General features: G+C 38.7%; 1 protein-coding gene across 10 annotated transcripts in view; it reads left to right on the top strand.

The window, feature by feature from the left end:
• Positions 1–16,369, top strand: part of TCF3 (transcription factor 3) — a 163,242-nt gene that overhangs the window by 100,078 nt on the left and 46,795 nt on the right. For 8 of the 10 annotated variants that reach the window (XR_012235608.1, XR_012235605.1, XR_012235613.1 and 5 more), the window contains 8 exons: positions 3,338–3,440; positions 6,893–7,029; positions 7,308–7,422; positions 7,768–7,826; positions 8,880–8,958; positions 9,386–9,459; positions 10,144–10,326; positions 13,644–13,770. Coding sequence is in view for 3 of the 10 variants with exons in the window: in XM_073595488.1 (XP_073451589.1) it covers positions 3,338–3,440; positions 6,893–7,029; positions 7,308–7,422; positions 7,768–7,826; positions 8,880–8,958; positions 9,386–9,459; positions 10,144–10,326; positions 13,644–13,770 (877 nt within the window). In the remaining 7 variants the exon portion in view is untranslated. The remainder of the gene's footprint in view (positions 1–3,337; positions 3,441–6,892; positions 7,030–7,307; positions 7,423–7,767; positions 7,827–8,879; positions 8,959–9,385; positions 9,460–10,143; positions 10,327–13,643; positions 13,771–16,369) is intronic. The other 2 variants (XR_012235609.1, XM_073595509.1) reach the window with 1 other exon arrangement.

Genomic DNA, 16,369 nt, shown 5'->3' with positions numbered 1-16,369 from the left:
GCTTTGTCTTCTCGCTCGGTTTTTATGTTGGTGTTGTGGTTTTTTTTTTTTTTTTTTGGTTTTTTTTTTCACCTCTGGCTGTGCATATGCCATCTGCTGGTTTACATAGAATATTTCAGTGCAGGCACCTCTAAGCATGTTTGTGACATCATCCAGTGTAATATTTAAAGCTGAATTCTCGCATGAGTAAATCTTGTGTACATGGAAAAGGCATGTGTATTCTTCCTTGAATCCTCAATACAACAGGAGCCACCTACCCCTCCATATACACACAGACCAGTAAAACTGTCCTGTCAGTGGCAGCCAAATGCCCACACATCAAGGAGCAACCCACACAGTCACAGCTATAACACAACAAGCATGACGGTCAGATTTAAAGAACTACACACATACATGCATAATAAGGAGTATTGAGGAAAAATATAACTGGAAAAATTGACTTTATAGGCACCGCTGATAAAAAAAAAAAAAAAAAGTAATACATTTTATTAAACACACCACATAAATATAAAAACAGAATTTAAAAGACATTACCTCTCTCCCCAAGTGTGCTCCTGCGGTCTGGCTTGTGGTGTTACAACACACCTTAGAGTGTTTATTCACAACCCCAGAAGTGTATGCTATTAATGGACATTTAGTCTATGGACACTCCTATATAGCACTGAAGAGCGATTCCCCATTATATATGGTCGACTTATCTGTGACGTTATCTTTGCGGCACTGAAGTGCTTCTCAGATACTACATAGAGGTTCCATTCACGCCTTTACGGACTATCCATTTAAGAATATTTTGAATACTGTGGGACAGCTAAGCTGACTTGGTTTGATCCTACGTAACCGTGTCAGAGAAATTGTATATAGGCTCCCGAAGAAGCGGTTCCCAATGAAACATGTCAAGCTTCCTGTAATTAATACTTTGTACTAGCCATCATGACAATAGTTGGGGTTGTCACCAGTACATGCCTAACGTAGATGGCTGTCCTGGAGACATATATTTGACTACTGTGTTTTCTCAATTATTGTCTTTTGTATTCTGTTTTTATATTTATGTGGTGCGTTTTAATAAAATGTATTACTTTTTATCAGTGGTGCCTATAAAGTCAATTTTTCCAGTTATATTTCTACTCCATTTCTACGTACATAAGTGTAACAAAATATAATATACTGATCGAAACAAAAACCGCAAGTGACTGTCAAATACAGGAGTTAGCAACAGACATCTTGGAATCTAGTTCTAAACCGCTTCTATGTAAATGGTTTAAAGCTTAACAAATCATTAAGCCTGGGTGAGAGGTAGCTCTTAGATTGTATATCCATTTGGCCTCTTTATAGGAGTCTTTCATCAAATGCTTAACCCCTCGGGTTCTCATACACGTTATCCAAAACAGCAAACCTAATTATTGAATTGTATTATAGTTGTGACTAAATCCTACATTCCTGCCAAGCTGTTTGTAAAAAAAAAAAAAAAGTTAGTGTTTTTATATATTGAAATGTGTGTCCCCTTTTTGTAAAGTCTGATTTATTTTTGGCAGCTTGTACACAAAGTGATAATGTCATGACTACTTTTACAAGGTAATATCTGGGTTTTCAAAATCATTTGGTGCTCACAAGGTGGCTTTATATCAAGTTTTATTGTGAAAGCTTTTATGCCCAGACTTTGAGTGCAGTAGGATGGTGCCCAAGCAAAACATTCAGACTGGACCTTGCTTACATTGCTATCAGACTTATGTCAGAATTTCAGTTATCTATTATGCTGCCATTTCTTTTTCTTGTCCGTGATTTGGAGCATCATGCAGCAAAACAGAAGCCGTATTGCAGTGGTCTTGTGTAAAGAATGTGCAGCCTGGGAGAGCCCAAATATTCTCTGTTTGACACAAAGGGTGCACACCAATCCATGACAAAATGCTAACATAATGTGTCGGAATAACATGTTTGCTTATTTTTTACTTGGGCTGTCCCTGTTGTCTTTTGATTTTTAGATGCCTCTTCTCTGTATCCACCTGCCCTGAGTGTTGGCACAGTGCCATGGTAGAGCAGATGGCACAGTGGTAGTTTGTGCTTCCCTTCCCCCATAAATAAATTGAGAGATTCGGCAGAATCGGCCTGATCATCCCAGTATGAAAGAGTTTGATTACACTGCTGATGATCTTTGCGCTTTACTACTTTTTGAGCTTTCTAAATGCTTTGTCTCAGTTCCCAGTCTCTGTAAACAGCTTGACGGCACACCGCAAGATTTGATATTGAACCTCCCACTTTAAGATGGCCATACACAGTCATTTTTTATTCTGTTAGCAATAAAATGTCCTGATTGTATAGCCTGACAATCTACCACATTTGAAAGGATTGTTTTTAGGTCAGTCTTTTTCAACCAGGGTGCCTTTTTGTTTTCTTCAGGGATGCCTTGGCAAAATGCTTAAAAATTGCCCCAAAACTGTATACAAGCCAGCAGGTGAATGAAGCCTGCCTTTTAGTTCCACAAAGCCACAGGTTTTTATTGTGCACCATTATGACCTTCCAACCACCAGCGTCCTAACAACCAATGATGTCATTGGTTGATAAGCTAGATGTCAGTCGCCTGCACAGCATCCTTGTCTGCCTGTCCCCCTCTCCTTCAGCACTGTGGTCACATTAGCTGAGTGATGGAGAAAAACTGAGGCAGACAAGAAACCTTGGAAAACTAGTCCGTGCCAGTGTGCAAAAGTTATTTGCTTTGGGTGAATAAATCACCTCTTAACGTTGGGTGTCTTAAATCTGTTGTATTATGGAAAACTATTTGACATTTTAGAATGGGTTGCCTTAAACTTGTGCAGAATTTTAAAGGGTGCCTTGACCAAAAAAGGTTAAACACTGGTTTAGGTAGACCTTCATACTAAAATTTTTTTGTTGGTCTGCAGAGGAATGTGAAAGTATGGTATGACAGGTTTAGTCCCATCCCACTCACATCACTACAGTAAACGTTCTGCAATGTGTGTCACACTGAGGATATGTTAATAAATGTCCCATTGCAGAACTGGTTCTGTGACACGGTTATGTCTGACAGTGGCCACTATCCAAAACGGCAGATGTAATCCAATTACCCTTTATCCCAGGAAATAGGAAGTGTTCTTCAAAAGAGAGCAGGAAGGGGAGTAAAAAGGAGATCAGTGAGAGCGTGATGGGACATGCTCACTGAAGGGTATACATCATCTTTAAAAACCTATACAACTTTATTTTACAAAGCAATCTAGCTGTATGAGGCACTTAACCAATTCTTTAAACAGAAGTGTCAAAAAAATACTGAAATGCTATTATAACTTCTTCTTTTAATATTTTAACTTTGTAACTCGTCATTCTACAGGTTTACCCTTCCAACTCAGGTGAAGAATATAGCGGAGACCGTGGAAGTTATACCTCTAAACCACCTAATTCTCTTTACCCTGGGGGGGGATTCTACGTGGCTGGTGAGTATATGCCACCTAAAGTGCACCTGAACTACTATTCGGCTGCCATTTTCTGGTATCGTTTGGATCATTTCTGTGGTCAAAACTTTTTTTTTTTTTTTTTTTTGTTCTTCTATTTCCCTATCCTCCTGTTGCTCCTTGTGATACTTTGTCCTTAGATAAATATTAGGGATTTCATTGATGATCTGAAAATTATAGTTGCATGGATGCCATGCTTATGCTTTACATTTAAAGTGGACCTTTTACTAAAAAGCAAAGTCTACTTATTACATCATAGCCCCTTCCCTGCAAGATCCCAAAGATGGCCATAAACCAATGGAGTTTCAGTCAAAAATTTTTTGTTTTCAAACTTTCAGATTTTCTAATGGTTAGGAGTCATTTATATTGTAATGCAACCTGTTTAAAGCTAGCCATACATTATATACATTTCTTGTACAATTTCCTTTAGAGTTACCTTCAACTATGTAGTGCAAGGGCCTGACTGATTGGATACAAATTGAAAGTGTTTAGGTTTGACCTCATTCTATATGGTTTTTGGTAAATCTACAAAATCTACATCGTAGGTCTGGACAAAAAGTTAAGGGCTTTCAAATGAAGTTAGACTTGGTGGTGAGAAATTATTTTTCTATGAACATTTGAATGAAAGTATAGCAGTGCGTGGCTATCTTTAGAATAAAGGGAAGCCCAAATGTGGGAAGTCATTGTCTACTATGCAGATGCTGAGGGCAAGTTATTTACTAAGTTTTCCCCCACGAATATATATATATATATATATATATATATATATATATATATAATTTTTTTATTTTTTGCATTGTCTTATTGTGGCAATAATGTGGGGTCCTATTGAAGAAAAACAGACTTTGCTTTTTAGTTCTAAAGTAAGCTTGTGCATTGACCATGCAGGGCATAGCAATGGGGTCACTTAACTGCAACGTATTCTTTGTTCCATATTACAGATTAGGAACCCTTGATGGGGGAGAGAAACACAAAATCATAGAGAATGTATGAGTCATTTTTTTTCAAGATATACAGTGTTAACTTGAGCAGCTTAAAGTGTTTTTCTAAAGGCAGAATTTTTTATCTTCATGCATTCTATCCGCCTCAATACCATTGCAGGGCAGAAGCAACGTCAAAACGTCACTTCCACCCATAGCTCTTCAAACAACTTTTTTTATTTTTTAATGACTTTTTATTCATTTTTTTTAATTACATTTTAGTGTAAATGAGATCTGGGGTCTTTTTGACCCCAGATCTCATATTTAAGAGGTCCTGTCATGCTTTTTTTTTTTTTTCTATTACAAGTGCTGTTTACATTTTAATTAAAAAAAAAAAAAAAAAAGTGTAAAAAATAAAAGGTAAAGTAAATAAAAAAATAAAAATCTTTAAACACGCTCCGTCCTGCTGAGCTTGCATGCAGAAGCGAATGCATACGTGAGCAGTGCCCGCATATGAAAACGATGTTCAAACCACACATGTGAGCTATCGCCTCGATCGGTAGAGCGAGAGCAATAATTCTAGCCCTAGACCTACTCTGTAACTCAAAACATGCAACCTGTGAGATTTTTAAGGATAAAAGTTTGTTGCCATTCCACGAGCGGGCGCAATTTTGAAGCCTGACATGTTGGTTATCAATTTCTTTGGCGTAACATTATCTTTCACAATGTAAAAAAAATTGGGCTAACTTTACTGTTGTCTTACACTTTTTTGAATTAAAATAAAATATATTTTCTCCAAAAAAGTGCACTTGTAAGACAGCTGTGCAAATACAGTGTGACTGCCATTTTTTTGCCCTAGGGTGTTGGAACCCCCAAACCATTATATATATATTTTTTTCTAAGTAATTTTCTAGCAAAAAACTAACTTTAACTTGTAAACACCAAATCTCAAAGAGGCTCGGTCCTTAAGTGGTTAAAAAATAAAATACAAGACTTTTTTTTTTTTTTTTTTTTAAGTATCACTTCAATATAAAAAAATCTTGTTAAATGAGTTTTTATTGGGTCTATTTGCTCATTACATGTGTAATTTATGCTTTTTGCTTATTAGTGGTGCACAGTAATGGTGATTTTCTGTTTCTCTTCATGCAAAATAATGCTTTCTGTGTGTGCCTAAGATTTTATCTCAACAGTTGTTTTGTCAGGGAGTCTGATATACAGAACAGAGATATACAAATCAGCGTATCTAATAAAGAAATATATTGTACACCAAGCATATAGAATTTGAAAGTTTGCTTAAAAATATGCTAATGTGAAAATTACTATATTAAAGTGATTCTAAAGGCAGAAGGTTTTTTTCACTTTTAATGCATTAAAAAACCCAATCCAGCAATTTTGCACGAGAGTCTTGGCTGTCTGGGCACTCTCCCTCATTGGCTAAGATCGCAGCGGGCGCCAATGAGGGGGGAGAGGGGGTGAAACAACGGCTGTGTCTGGACACACAGTACAGTGGCTCGGGATGCCCCCATAGCAAGCTGCTTGCTGTGGGGGCACTCGGCAGGAGGGAGGGGCCAGGAGCGCCAGCGCAGGACCTGAGAAGAGGATCTGGGCTGCTCTGTGCAAAACCATTGCACAGAGCAGCCCAGAATCCGAGGTGGCTTATACCAGTTTCATGGGAATCCGAGGTGGCTTATACCAGTTTCATGGGAATCCGAGGTGGCTTATACCAGTTTCATGGGAATCCGAGGTGGCTTATACCAGTTTCATGGGAATCCGAGGTGGCTTATACTAGCTTCATTGGGAGTCCGAGGTGGGTTATACTAGCTTCATGTTCACAGAAGATTATGGTTAAAAAAAAACATGCAGAGTGATATAGCCATAAGTCAGCAGCTTGATCATCTTGTAAATTTGCTGTAGTTGCAAATGTCTCCTTTCCCAAATAGCTGTGCCACTGTTGCCCAGTAGCACAGGTGGCCATGTGCCATTTTGCTACATGGTAATTTACCCACGTAGTATAATTGATCAAATAGCTTAATGAAATGTTGTGTATAGAATGGTTAGGAGAGGTTTTAGATCAGATGCCTCCCTACAGTTATACAATGCCCTCATTCACATGCCCCCTCCTGATACCTCATGTGAGTGACTATAAAGGTGTGATAGGTGCAGTTACCATGTATTGAAATAAGCCACTCGTGCAATGTCTTATTTGTAATGCAAAAGCAGACCAGAAACAGTTACTGCTTTGCTTCTTTTAATAGTCAGCCCCTAACTATACTTGCAGTTTTGTTGTAAAAATATTAACTACTTTTTATGCTGGCTGTGTGTGTGTGTATATATGTGTATATATATATATATATATATATATATATATATATATGTATATATATATATATATATATATATATATATATATATATATATATATATATATATATATATATATATTTTTACACTTTTTGTCAGGTGTAATACGTTAATGTTTACATCAATAAATTCTTTCTTTATCCTTATTCTTAGATGGACTTAACTCCTCTGATATGTGGGCCTCCTCTGGAGGTATTGGACAAGGCAGTTATGGCTCCATTCTCAGCAGCGCTCAGGCTTCTCTTTCCCAACCCTCAGGTTTCAGTGGTCTGCATGCACATGAACGAATAGTAAGCACTGACCAAACAGCACTTGTTTGAAAAGCCAAAAGTATTTAGGAGTAATTGGTAGTATTTTGTTCCCAAATATGGGCTACATATGTGATATTTGATTGGAATATAACATAATGTGTGAACAGTCCCAATATTTAAAGGTGTTCCAATGATGGAACAACATTTTTTTTTTATGATTCAGTATTTTGCTAAAACAACTTAGTTATTGCTGATTTTAGATGTATAACATTAAATGTTGTTTATATGTGTTAGCGTTATCATTCTTCTCTTCCTAGGGGTTTCCAGTGCATTCCAGTGAGGTGAACCCTGCTGTATCAAGTTTCCCTTCTGGTGCACAGTATGGCGTTTCTACACATACACCCCCCATTAGTAGTGGGGAGACAATGATAGGTATGCAGTAGCATGTTGTCCAATCTGTTGGTAATCCCATTATGTATAAACCAGCACAGTTTAAAGCTCCAGTAGCTGCTATCATAGAAAATTTTGCACAGATTGTGTGTTTTATTATTTATTTGTACTACCTTGGAACAGTAAGTCAAGCTTTGAAACGCACATTGCTCCCTTCTGTGGGTTGAAAAATGATGGGAAGTAAGACATTACAGGGTTTTGCATCAAAAAGAAATGAACTGGAAGAAATAAACTTTTGTTCCATTATAATGAAGTCTGGTTGATACCCCACTTGATTGTACTATAAGCTGCTTGGGGATATAATTTTTTTTTTTTTTTTTCTTGTAGTAAGCAGAGGGAATACCACTGGCAGCTCAGGAGACGCACTTGGAAAAGCTTTAGCTTCTGTAAGACCCTTTTATCTTTTATTGTATGTACAGCTGAATTTTTATCCAGTTAATGTAAAAGATGTTTATAGAGATAACACTGCAATTACCAATATAAAGTAAAAAATTAGCTAGCTGCATCTTAAATGGCCACAAAGGATCATAATCCACAATGTTATTTCAGAACAGCAGCACTTTCTGTGGTAAAATAATGTTTATAGGGTCCCTATACCTCTAATAGCAAATGTATAGGAATACATGCAAAAGCCTTTCTGCCATATGTAAGCATATTCCGCATGATGTTTAGATGTTGGTTGCATTTAATGAATTTTGCGGCTTTGTATTTTAGAGCAATATATGCCTAATTGATTAGTACACAGATTTTGTATTATGGGAATTTAAAGGGGTTGTAAAATGCAGAAGGTTTTTTTTTATCTTGCTGCATTCTATGCAGTAAGATAAAAAGCCTTCTGTGTGCAACAGCCTCCCCTAACACTTATCAGAGGTTCCTCTCTGTCCAGTGATTGTTCACGAATGTCTCAGCCGTCTGAGATTCTCCTTCCTGATTGGCTGTGACACAGCAGCGGTACAATTGGCTGCTGTTGATGTCAAAGTCAGCTAGCCAATCAGGGGAGAGAGGGGGCGAGGCCGGGTCAGGGCTCTGTGTTAAATGGACACGCAGAGATGTGACTCGGCTCGGGTGCCCCCATTGCAAGCTGCTTTTTGTGGGGGCACTGAACAGGAGGGAGGGACCTGAGAAGAGGAGGATCAGGGCTGCTCTGTGCAAATCCACTTCAGAGCAGGAAAGTATAACATGTTTGTTTATTTTTATTGCGAAAAAGACTTTACAATCACTTTTAATTTTGCTGAATTGTTAAAACTGCTAGAGTTGTTGCCAGCACTCGGGTTACACCTTTTAGTTGTATGCAAAAATTAAGCACGAATTCTGAGTGCTTAGTTTTAACAAACCAAATTCAGTTTTGAGCCCATTTTCAATTCTCCAGTTTTGATGCATGAGACCCATTGTTTCTTGTGGACATAATGCTTAAACCTTTTTAATTCTTTTCTTTGTAGATTTATTCTCCAGATCATTCCAGCACAAACTTTTCCTCTAGCCCTTCAACACCTGTGGGGTCACCTCAGGGAATGACAGGTGTGAGATTTTTAGATTTTTTTTTTTTCCATGTGTTTGTATTTAGTATCAGAACGATTTTTTCATTACACATCTATTAGAAATCACTATAATTTCTTTCACACCCATTATGGTTTCCTATTTAAGGGTACGTTCACACCAGCTGCTGCGTCTTTGGATGTCGATATGAACCCTCCAGGTAGAAGTCGAGACATTTTGCCTTGTCTTGTGGTGGGATTGCGCTAGAATAGCCACCAAACTCAGTCCTAACGCACCTGGTGTGAATCTGCCCTAAGCATTTTAGTATTTGAAACAAGCCCTAAATGCTTTTCTTACTGGGGTACCAGATGTTAAAACGGACACATACATGCGCTGTGGGAAAATGTGAAATTCAGTCATCAGTTTGCATTCCCCGTATTTAATATGTCTGGATTTATTTTTTACTTAGGAACGGGGCAGTGGCCCAGAGCAAATGTGCCAGGCGCGCTGTCTCCCAGTTACGAGGGTACATTACACACGTTGGTATGTATCATAAAAACGTTTTCTGTGTTTAAAGAGTAATTCCACTTTTATGGAGAAAAAAAAAAAAATCATTCCCCTCTGGGCGATTGATGTACGTGGTAGGGATTTTAAGAATCTTTGTTGCAGATTCCTGAAGAAATAACTGTTTGACAATCACAAAAATCACGCCCATTAGATTCACTTTTCACCTGGACACAATCAGCTGCTGCACTTACTTTCAGGGCTCTAAAGAAGAAAATGCAGGGTCTGCGTTCTTTAGACATGATTTCCCTTTGAGAGTATCTCATCAAAAATGACATTTTTGTTGCAGGGGATTGCAAAAATTTGACTTGTATCTTAGGGCAGACTTCTGGGAAAATCAGAGAGCCAATCACACAAGCCGCAAATTACCTTTCTGGGGGGTGTTCTGTACACCATCTGTGTACAGAACGCTTCCAGGTAGCTATATTGCATTGCATTTTTGCAGAAAATTACAGCGCTGCAGCTTGAAAACGAAAGGTCATTTTTCATAACATCCAATTACAGTATGACTTGTGTAGCTATTGTATATGCTATATTTTGTTTTGCTATTTTTTTTCCTATGAAAGTGGAGTTACCCTTTAAGGTTTAAAAATGTTAGATGATATTGACAAATGAAAAAACTGTACTTTCTTTTTTTTTTTTTTTTTTTTTTTGCTTTTAAAGCAGAACAAGATGGAGGATCGCCTGGATGAAGCCATCCATGTTTTGAGGAGTCATGCTGTGGGACAGACCGGTTCTCTCTCTGGAGGCCATGACGATATCCATGCGCTTTTAGGAGGAGCAGCGGCGGTACTTGGAGCAAACTTTTCCAGTGCAGTGCTCTCAATGGCAAATCGGCATGCCATGGTTAGGATTTATTGGCACTATACATCTGTACATATACTGTACATATATACACACACATGGATTAAAAACAGTCCTACTTGTTACATGTGCAGACTGTGTTTCATGTTAAGGGCAGCACAGGTGCAGGTATGCATAGACTGATTGAAAACAGATATGGCATGGCAATCTGATATTAGGGGTTCAACAGTCGATATCCTCATTTCCGGTACAGACAGCCAATTTGGGGGGGGGGGGATATGAAAAGATGTATATATCCAAGAGGGTGTGTGAAATGCTTTTGTAAACCCTGTGGCAAATGTGCAGGCCTTGGAATTCAAGCTCCAAGTTCTGGCTTTCAGAGCCCTGAAACCGTAAGGTGGTTCTACTCTTTGGTATCTACTGTACCAGAGCAGAAATATCTGTTTTGGAGGCACTGACTCTTTAATTTCTACATTCTAAAATTCAGATTGTGTGTGTGTGTGTGTGTTATATCTATGTACAGTGGGGACAGAAAGTATTCAGACCCCCTTAAATTTTTCACTCTTTGTTATATTGCATCCATTTGCTAAAATCATTTAAGTTCATTTTTTTCTCATTAATGTACACCCAACACCCCATATTGACAGAAAAACACAGAATTGTTGACATTTTTGCAGATTTATTAAAAAAGAAAAACTGAAATATCACATGGTCCTAAGTATTCAGACCCATTGCTGTGACACTCATATATTTAACTCAGGTGCTGTCCATTTCTTCTGATCATCCTTGAGATGGTTCTACACCTTCATTTGAGTCCAGCTGTGTTTGATTATACTGATTGGACTTGATTAGGAAAGCCACACACCTGTCTATATAAGACCTTACAGCTCACAGTGCATGTCAGAGCAAATGAGAATCATGAAGTCAAAGGAACTGCCTGAAGAGCTCAGAGACAGAATGGTGGCAAGGCACAGATCTGGCCAAGGTTACAAAAAAAATTTCTGCTGCACTTAAGGTTCCTTAGAGCACAGTGGCCTCCATAATCCTTAAATGGAAGACGTTTGGGACGACCAGAACCCTTCCTAGAGCTGGCTGTCCGGCCAAACTGAGCTATCGGGGGAGAAGAGCCTTGGTGAGAGAGGTAAAGAAGAACCCAAAGATCACTGTGGCTGAGCTCCAGAGATGCAGTCAGGAGATGGGAGAAAGTTGTAGAAATTCAACCATCACTGCAGCCCTCCACCAGTCGTGGCTTTATGGCAGAGTGGCTTGACAGAATCCTCTCCTCAGTGCAAAACTCATGAAAGCCCGCATGGAGTTTGCTAAAAAAAAAAAAAAAACACCTGAAGGACTCCAAGATGGTGAGAAATAAGATTCTTTGATCTGAGACCAAGATAGAACTTTTTGGCCCTAATTCTAAGCGGTATGTGTGGAGAAAATCAGGCACTGCTCATCAACTGTCCAATACAGTCCCAACAGTGAAGCATGGTGCTGGCATGATCATGCTGTGGGGGTGTTTTTCAGCTGCAGGGACAGGATGACTGGTTGCAATCGAGGGAAAGATGAATGCGGACAAGTACAGGGATATCCTGGACGAAAACCTTCTCCAGAGTGCTCAGGACCTCAGACTGGGCCGAAGGTTTACCTTCCAACAAGACAATGACCCTAAGCACACAGCTAAAATAACGAAGGAGTGGCTTCACAACAACTCCGTGACTGTTCTTGCATGGCCCAGCCAGAGCCCTGACTTAAACCCAATTGAGCAACTCTGGAGAGACCTAAAAATGGCTGTCCACCAACGTTTACCATCCAACCTGACAGAACTGGAGAGGATCTGCAAGGAGGAATGGCAGAGAATCCCCAAATTCAGGTGTGAAAAACTTGTTACATCTTTCCCAAAAAGATTCATGGCTGTATTAGATCAAAAGGGTGCTTCTACTAAATACTGAGCAAAGGGTCTGAATACTTAGGACCATGTGATATTTCAGTTTTTCTTTTTTAATAAATCTGCAAAAATGTCAACAATTCTGTGTTTTTCTGTCAATATGGGGTGCTGTGTGTACATTAATGAGAAAAAAAAATGAACTTAAATGATTTTAGCAAATGGCTGCAATATAACAAAGAGTGAAAAATGTAAGGGGGTCTGAATACTTTCCGTCCCCACTGTGTGTGTGTGTATATGTATGTGTGTGTGTGTATATATATATATATATATATATATATATATATATATGTATATGTATGTGTGTGTGTGTGTGTATATGTGTGTGTGTATATATATATATATATATATATATATATATATATATGTGTGTATATGCTTTTTCTTTTTTTTTTCTTTTTTTTTTTTTTGCAACATTTTAACTAGACTCTTCTGACACTGCATGCCAATCTGATATTATCTCAGTGGTTTATCAGGTGTGGACTACACTCTCTGGTATTCTAAGGGTCCATGCACACTGGGCTTAAAATGAAATAAAAAAAACAAAAAAAAAACCCAAAAAACTGTTCTTTTGGCAGAAAAAAAAAACACTCTGAGCGTCTTTGTACAAGGGTTTTAAGAGTGTTTTTCTGCCAGAAAACTTCTCTCAACGCAATCCAGAAGGCTTTTTTTTTCTGCCTCTAAATGCTGAATTTAAAATATGCCTCTAAATATCCTAATGTGCATGGACACATAGGATAACCTTGAGCTGCTTCTACAGGCAAAACTCCTGTAGAAGCAGCAATGTTTTTAATTTTTTTTTTTTTTAGCCAGTGTGCATGGACCCTGAATTTGCAATTGTATTAACAGAAGAAATATATTTGAACTCTTAACTTTTTTTTTATTTTTTTTTTTTTACAAACTTTTTTTTGTAAAGTTTTCTTAGAGGAACTGCAGTCTGATCACATAATTTGTAATAAAAGCATCTTTGCCATTCTGAAGCTTCCCTCCAACCACTTTGCATATTTCATATATAATGTGATTCTGTACTTGCCAAATATGCTGCAGAAATCTCCCTCCACTAAGTCTGGCTGCATCCATTTTAACTGGGCAGCTGAAGCTGCTGCCTGTTCACTTCCTGGATTTACAGAGGCACACCTCCAGCCCTGCAGCTCTCATTGGCCCTCTTATGACTCATCCCCCCTCCCTTCCTGGCAAACTCTTACTAGAGAGAGAGCTGGGCATGTGGTCATAAGCCTAGGCTAATGACCAGAAAAGAAACAGGAAGTGGGCTGTATAAGGTATTTACTGGCAGAATGGTTTTGTTTTTTGTTTTGTTTTGTTTTTTACCATCCAAAGTTAAACCAAGGGTAGAAGATTTAATAGATGGGATGCTGAAAAAATGACTGAAGGTCCGCTTTAACCAGCCTTGTTGTTTTAGGCTACAAGTCAAGCAGAAGATGGGATATCAAATGCACCCAGTATGCTTCACAACTCAATCACGCTACCCATACAACAAGGATCTCTGTCTGATCTTACAAGACAAACAGACAGCAGTGCCTTCAGCGGTAAGCATAAAAAAGCAAATTTATGAATTGATCGAACAAAAATATCTTATTCAGTGTCCTTTCTGGAGAAATTTGTCTCAAAATATATTAGAATGGTTCCATTAATTTATACATAGTATAGCCTAAAACAGGCTTTTGCATTGAATTGGGTTTCTAAGGCTACTTTCACACTGGAGCGTTGGGGGTGTCAGCGTTAAAGCGCCACTATTTTTAGTGGCACTGTGACGGCGCTGCCCATTGATTACAATGGGCAGGGGCGCTTTAGGAGCGGTGTGTACACCTCTCATACAGCGCTGCATAGATGCTGCTTGCAGGACTTTTTTTTTTTTTTTTTTTTTACCGTCCTGCAAGCGCACCGCTCTAACGTGAAAGCACTCGGGCTTTCACACTGGAGTGAGAGGAGAAGCTCTTTACAGGCGCTGTGTAGGCACTATTTTTCGCGCTATAGCACCTCAGTGTGAAAGCAACCTAAATGGCTAAATAGACACAAACCCATATGGAAACCTTTTTTTTTTTTAACCTAAATATATATTATTTTGTACCTGACTTTGACTTGATATCAGCCACTCTCTATTCCGTAGAAATCAGATTTGGCGGGGGGGGGGGGGGGGTTTAAAATGAGCAGCACTAAAAGCCCTAAGTCACAGGTTTCCAAGCTGTATTGCTTAACTGCATCAGAGAAAGTCAGGTCACTAGTCCTAGCTCTGCTGTCTATCAGGATTGAGTGGATAGAAATACAAATTGTATGGCAAGCGAAATGGTCTCGTGTGTTTAGCAGTTAGCCTGGAGTTTAGATTCAAGAGGTTGTGTAGGTAAGTAAATGAAGTATACTTTTAGGTGCATTCAGCTTGCAATTGAGATCGGGTTAAAATGCTTTTCCAGTGTTTCTGGTCTACTTCTGACTGGCATTTGACCTCCTTCTTGCCGCTTTTGCCCTCCCATTGATTCGCACTGAAAATAAAAGCAGTTCTGATACAAACAAGCCCATACTTTAAACACTTAACCCCCCCTTCCTGCCCAGGCCAATTTTCAGCTTTTAGAGCTGTCATACTTTGAATGACAGTTGCGCGGCCATGCAACGCTGTACCCAAATTAAATTTTGATCACTTTTTTCACACAAATAGAGCTTTCTTTTGGTGGTATTAAATTACTACTGTATTTTTTTTTTTCCTAAACAAACAAAAAAAGACAATTGGGGGGGGGGGGGTTTATAGTTTGTTATAAAATTTAGCAGACAGGTAATTTTTTCTTTCATTGATGTGTGCTGATGAGGCGGCACTGGTAGGCGGCGATGGCTCTCTGTGTGAGGGACCGATGTCCTTCTGACAGTAGCCGGTGATCTTTATTTTTTTTTTTCCTCGCGCTGTGAGCGTGAGGAGAAAAAATCGCAAATTACCAGCTCTGACAGCTGATCGCACGTGGTAAGGGGTTGCTGATCACAGAGCGCGCCACGCGCAAGCCACTCAAGTACAGGAGGACGTACATGGAGGCAATATAGGCCCGTGCTGTTGGACGGGAAGGGGGTTAAAATTAGCATCTTCACATAGATGAACTCCTTGTTCCCAAAACTGCTACTTTTCTAGCTTTTGTCTGAAAACCTATTGGATATATAGCATTGCACAATGCAATAAAGCGTGATTATTATTTTTATTTTTTTTTTCCATGCAATGTACAGCTTACCACTCTGATCAGTGTGTGTAGGAAGGAGTGCTGGGAAAATAATGTAAAGAAAAATGCTAGGTATTTAGTCAGAACTTTAATTGGACATTTTTGTTATTGGCCAGAAGTTGTTGTGGTTTTTTTTATTTTTTGTATATAAATTCTTTAAGTTTTATTATAATGCAAAATAGGCCACATGCCAGTCGAAAGATAGTCAGGCAAGTAAGGGGAATTAAAAACATTATCATGGTGACACCAGGGCAGATATAAAAATAGGGAAGCATCCCAAAAAGTCTTCAAACTGAATTGTGATCTAATCCAAAAAAAGGGAGAGCGGAAAAGCACAAAGGACAGAAATGCAGAGACTGCCAGCCAGGCACCCAATATAACCTTTAGTCCATTGTAAGGGGCTGAATACTGAAGTTATGGCTTTAACCTTTGGTGCCCATCAAAAGACAAAATGTAATTTTATAAACTACTCACTTATTGCTGGACCCTGTATTCCTGAAGCACCTGGTATACATAGTTGGATATTTATTCCCTACATTTAAGATCTGGTGATTGGCTGATAACCATTGTGATCAGGTAGCTCAGGAACATAAAATAGCCCTGCCACGATTTCTAAAAGCTGAAGATAGCAGTTCCTTGCAAAGCAAATAGTTCATACTTGCCTCACCCACCAACCGTGCTACCAAATTTTGCTGAAACCAAGAGGGGGAGCTTTCTGATCTTAACCTCAAGCACAGTTCTGGGCAGGAGGCACGTTCAGATCCAGACCTTCCAGGATCCTGACACATGCAATCAGTATAAAAAAATTGAAATAAATCAAAAATAGGGTCCATGTAGCCCACTACTTAGATTTAAGTTTATTGTGTAAATCTGATTTACAAGTTAATGAATATCAAAAGCCTTGACCTGTTTCCCACAATGCTCATTCATA

This window comes from Aquarana catesbeiana, linkage group LG01 (assembly GCF_042186555.1).
Source record: "Aquarana catesbeiana isolate 2022-GZ linkage group LG01, ASM4218655v1, whole genome shotgun sequence".
NCBI classification, from domain to species: domain Eukaryota; kingdom Metazoa; phylum Chordata; class Amphibia; order Anura; family Ranidae; genus Aquarana; species Aquarana catesbeiana.
Note: the sequence above shows the minus strand (reverse complement) of the source record. Positions and strands in the feature narration are given on the sequence as shown.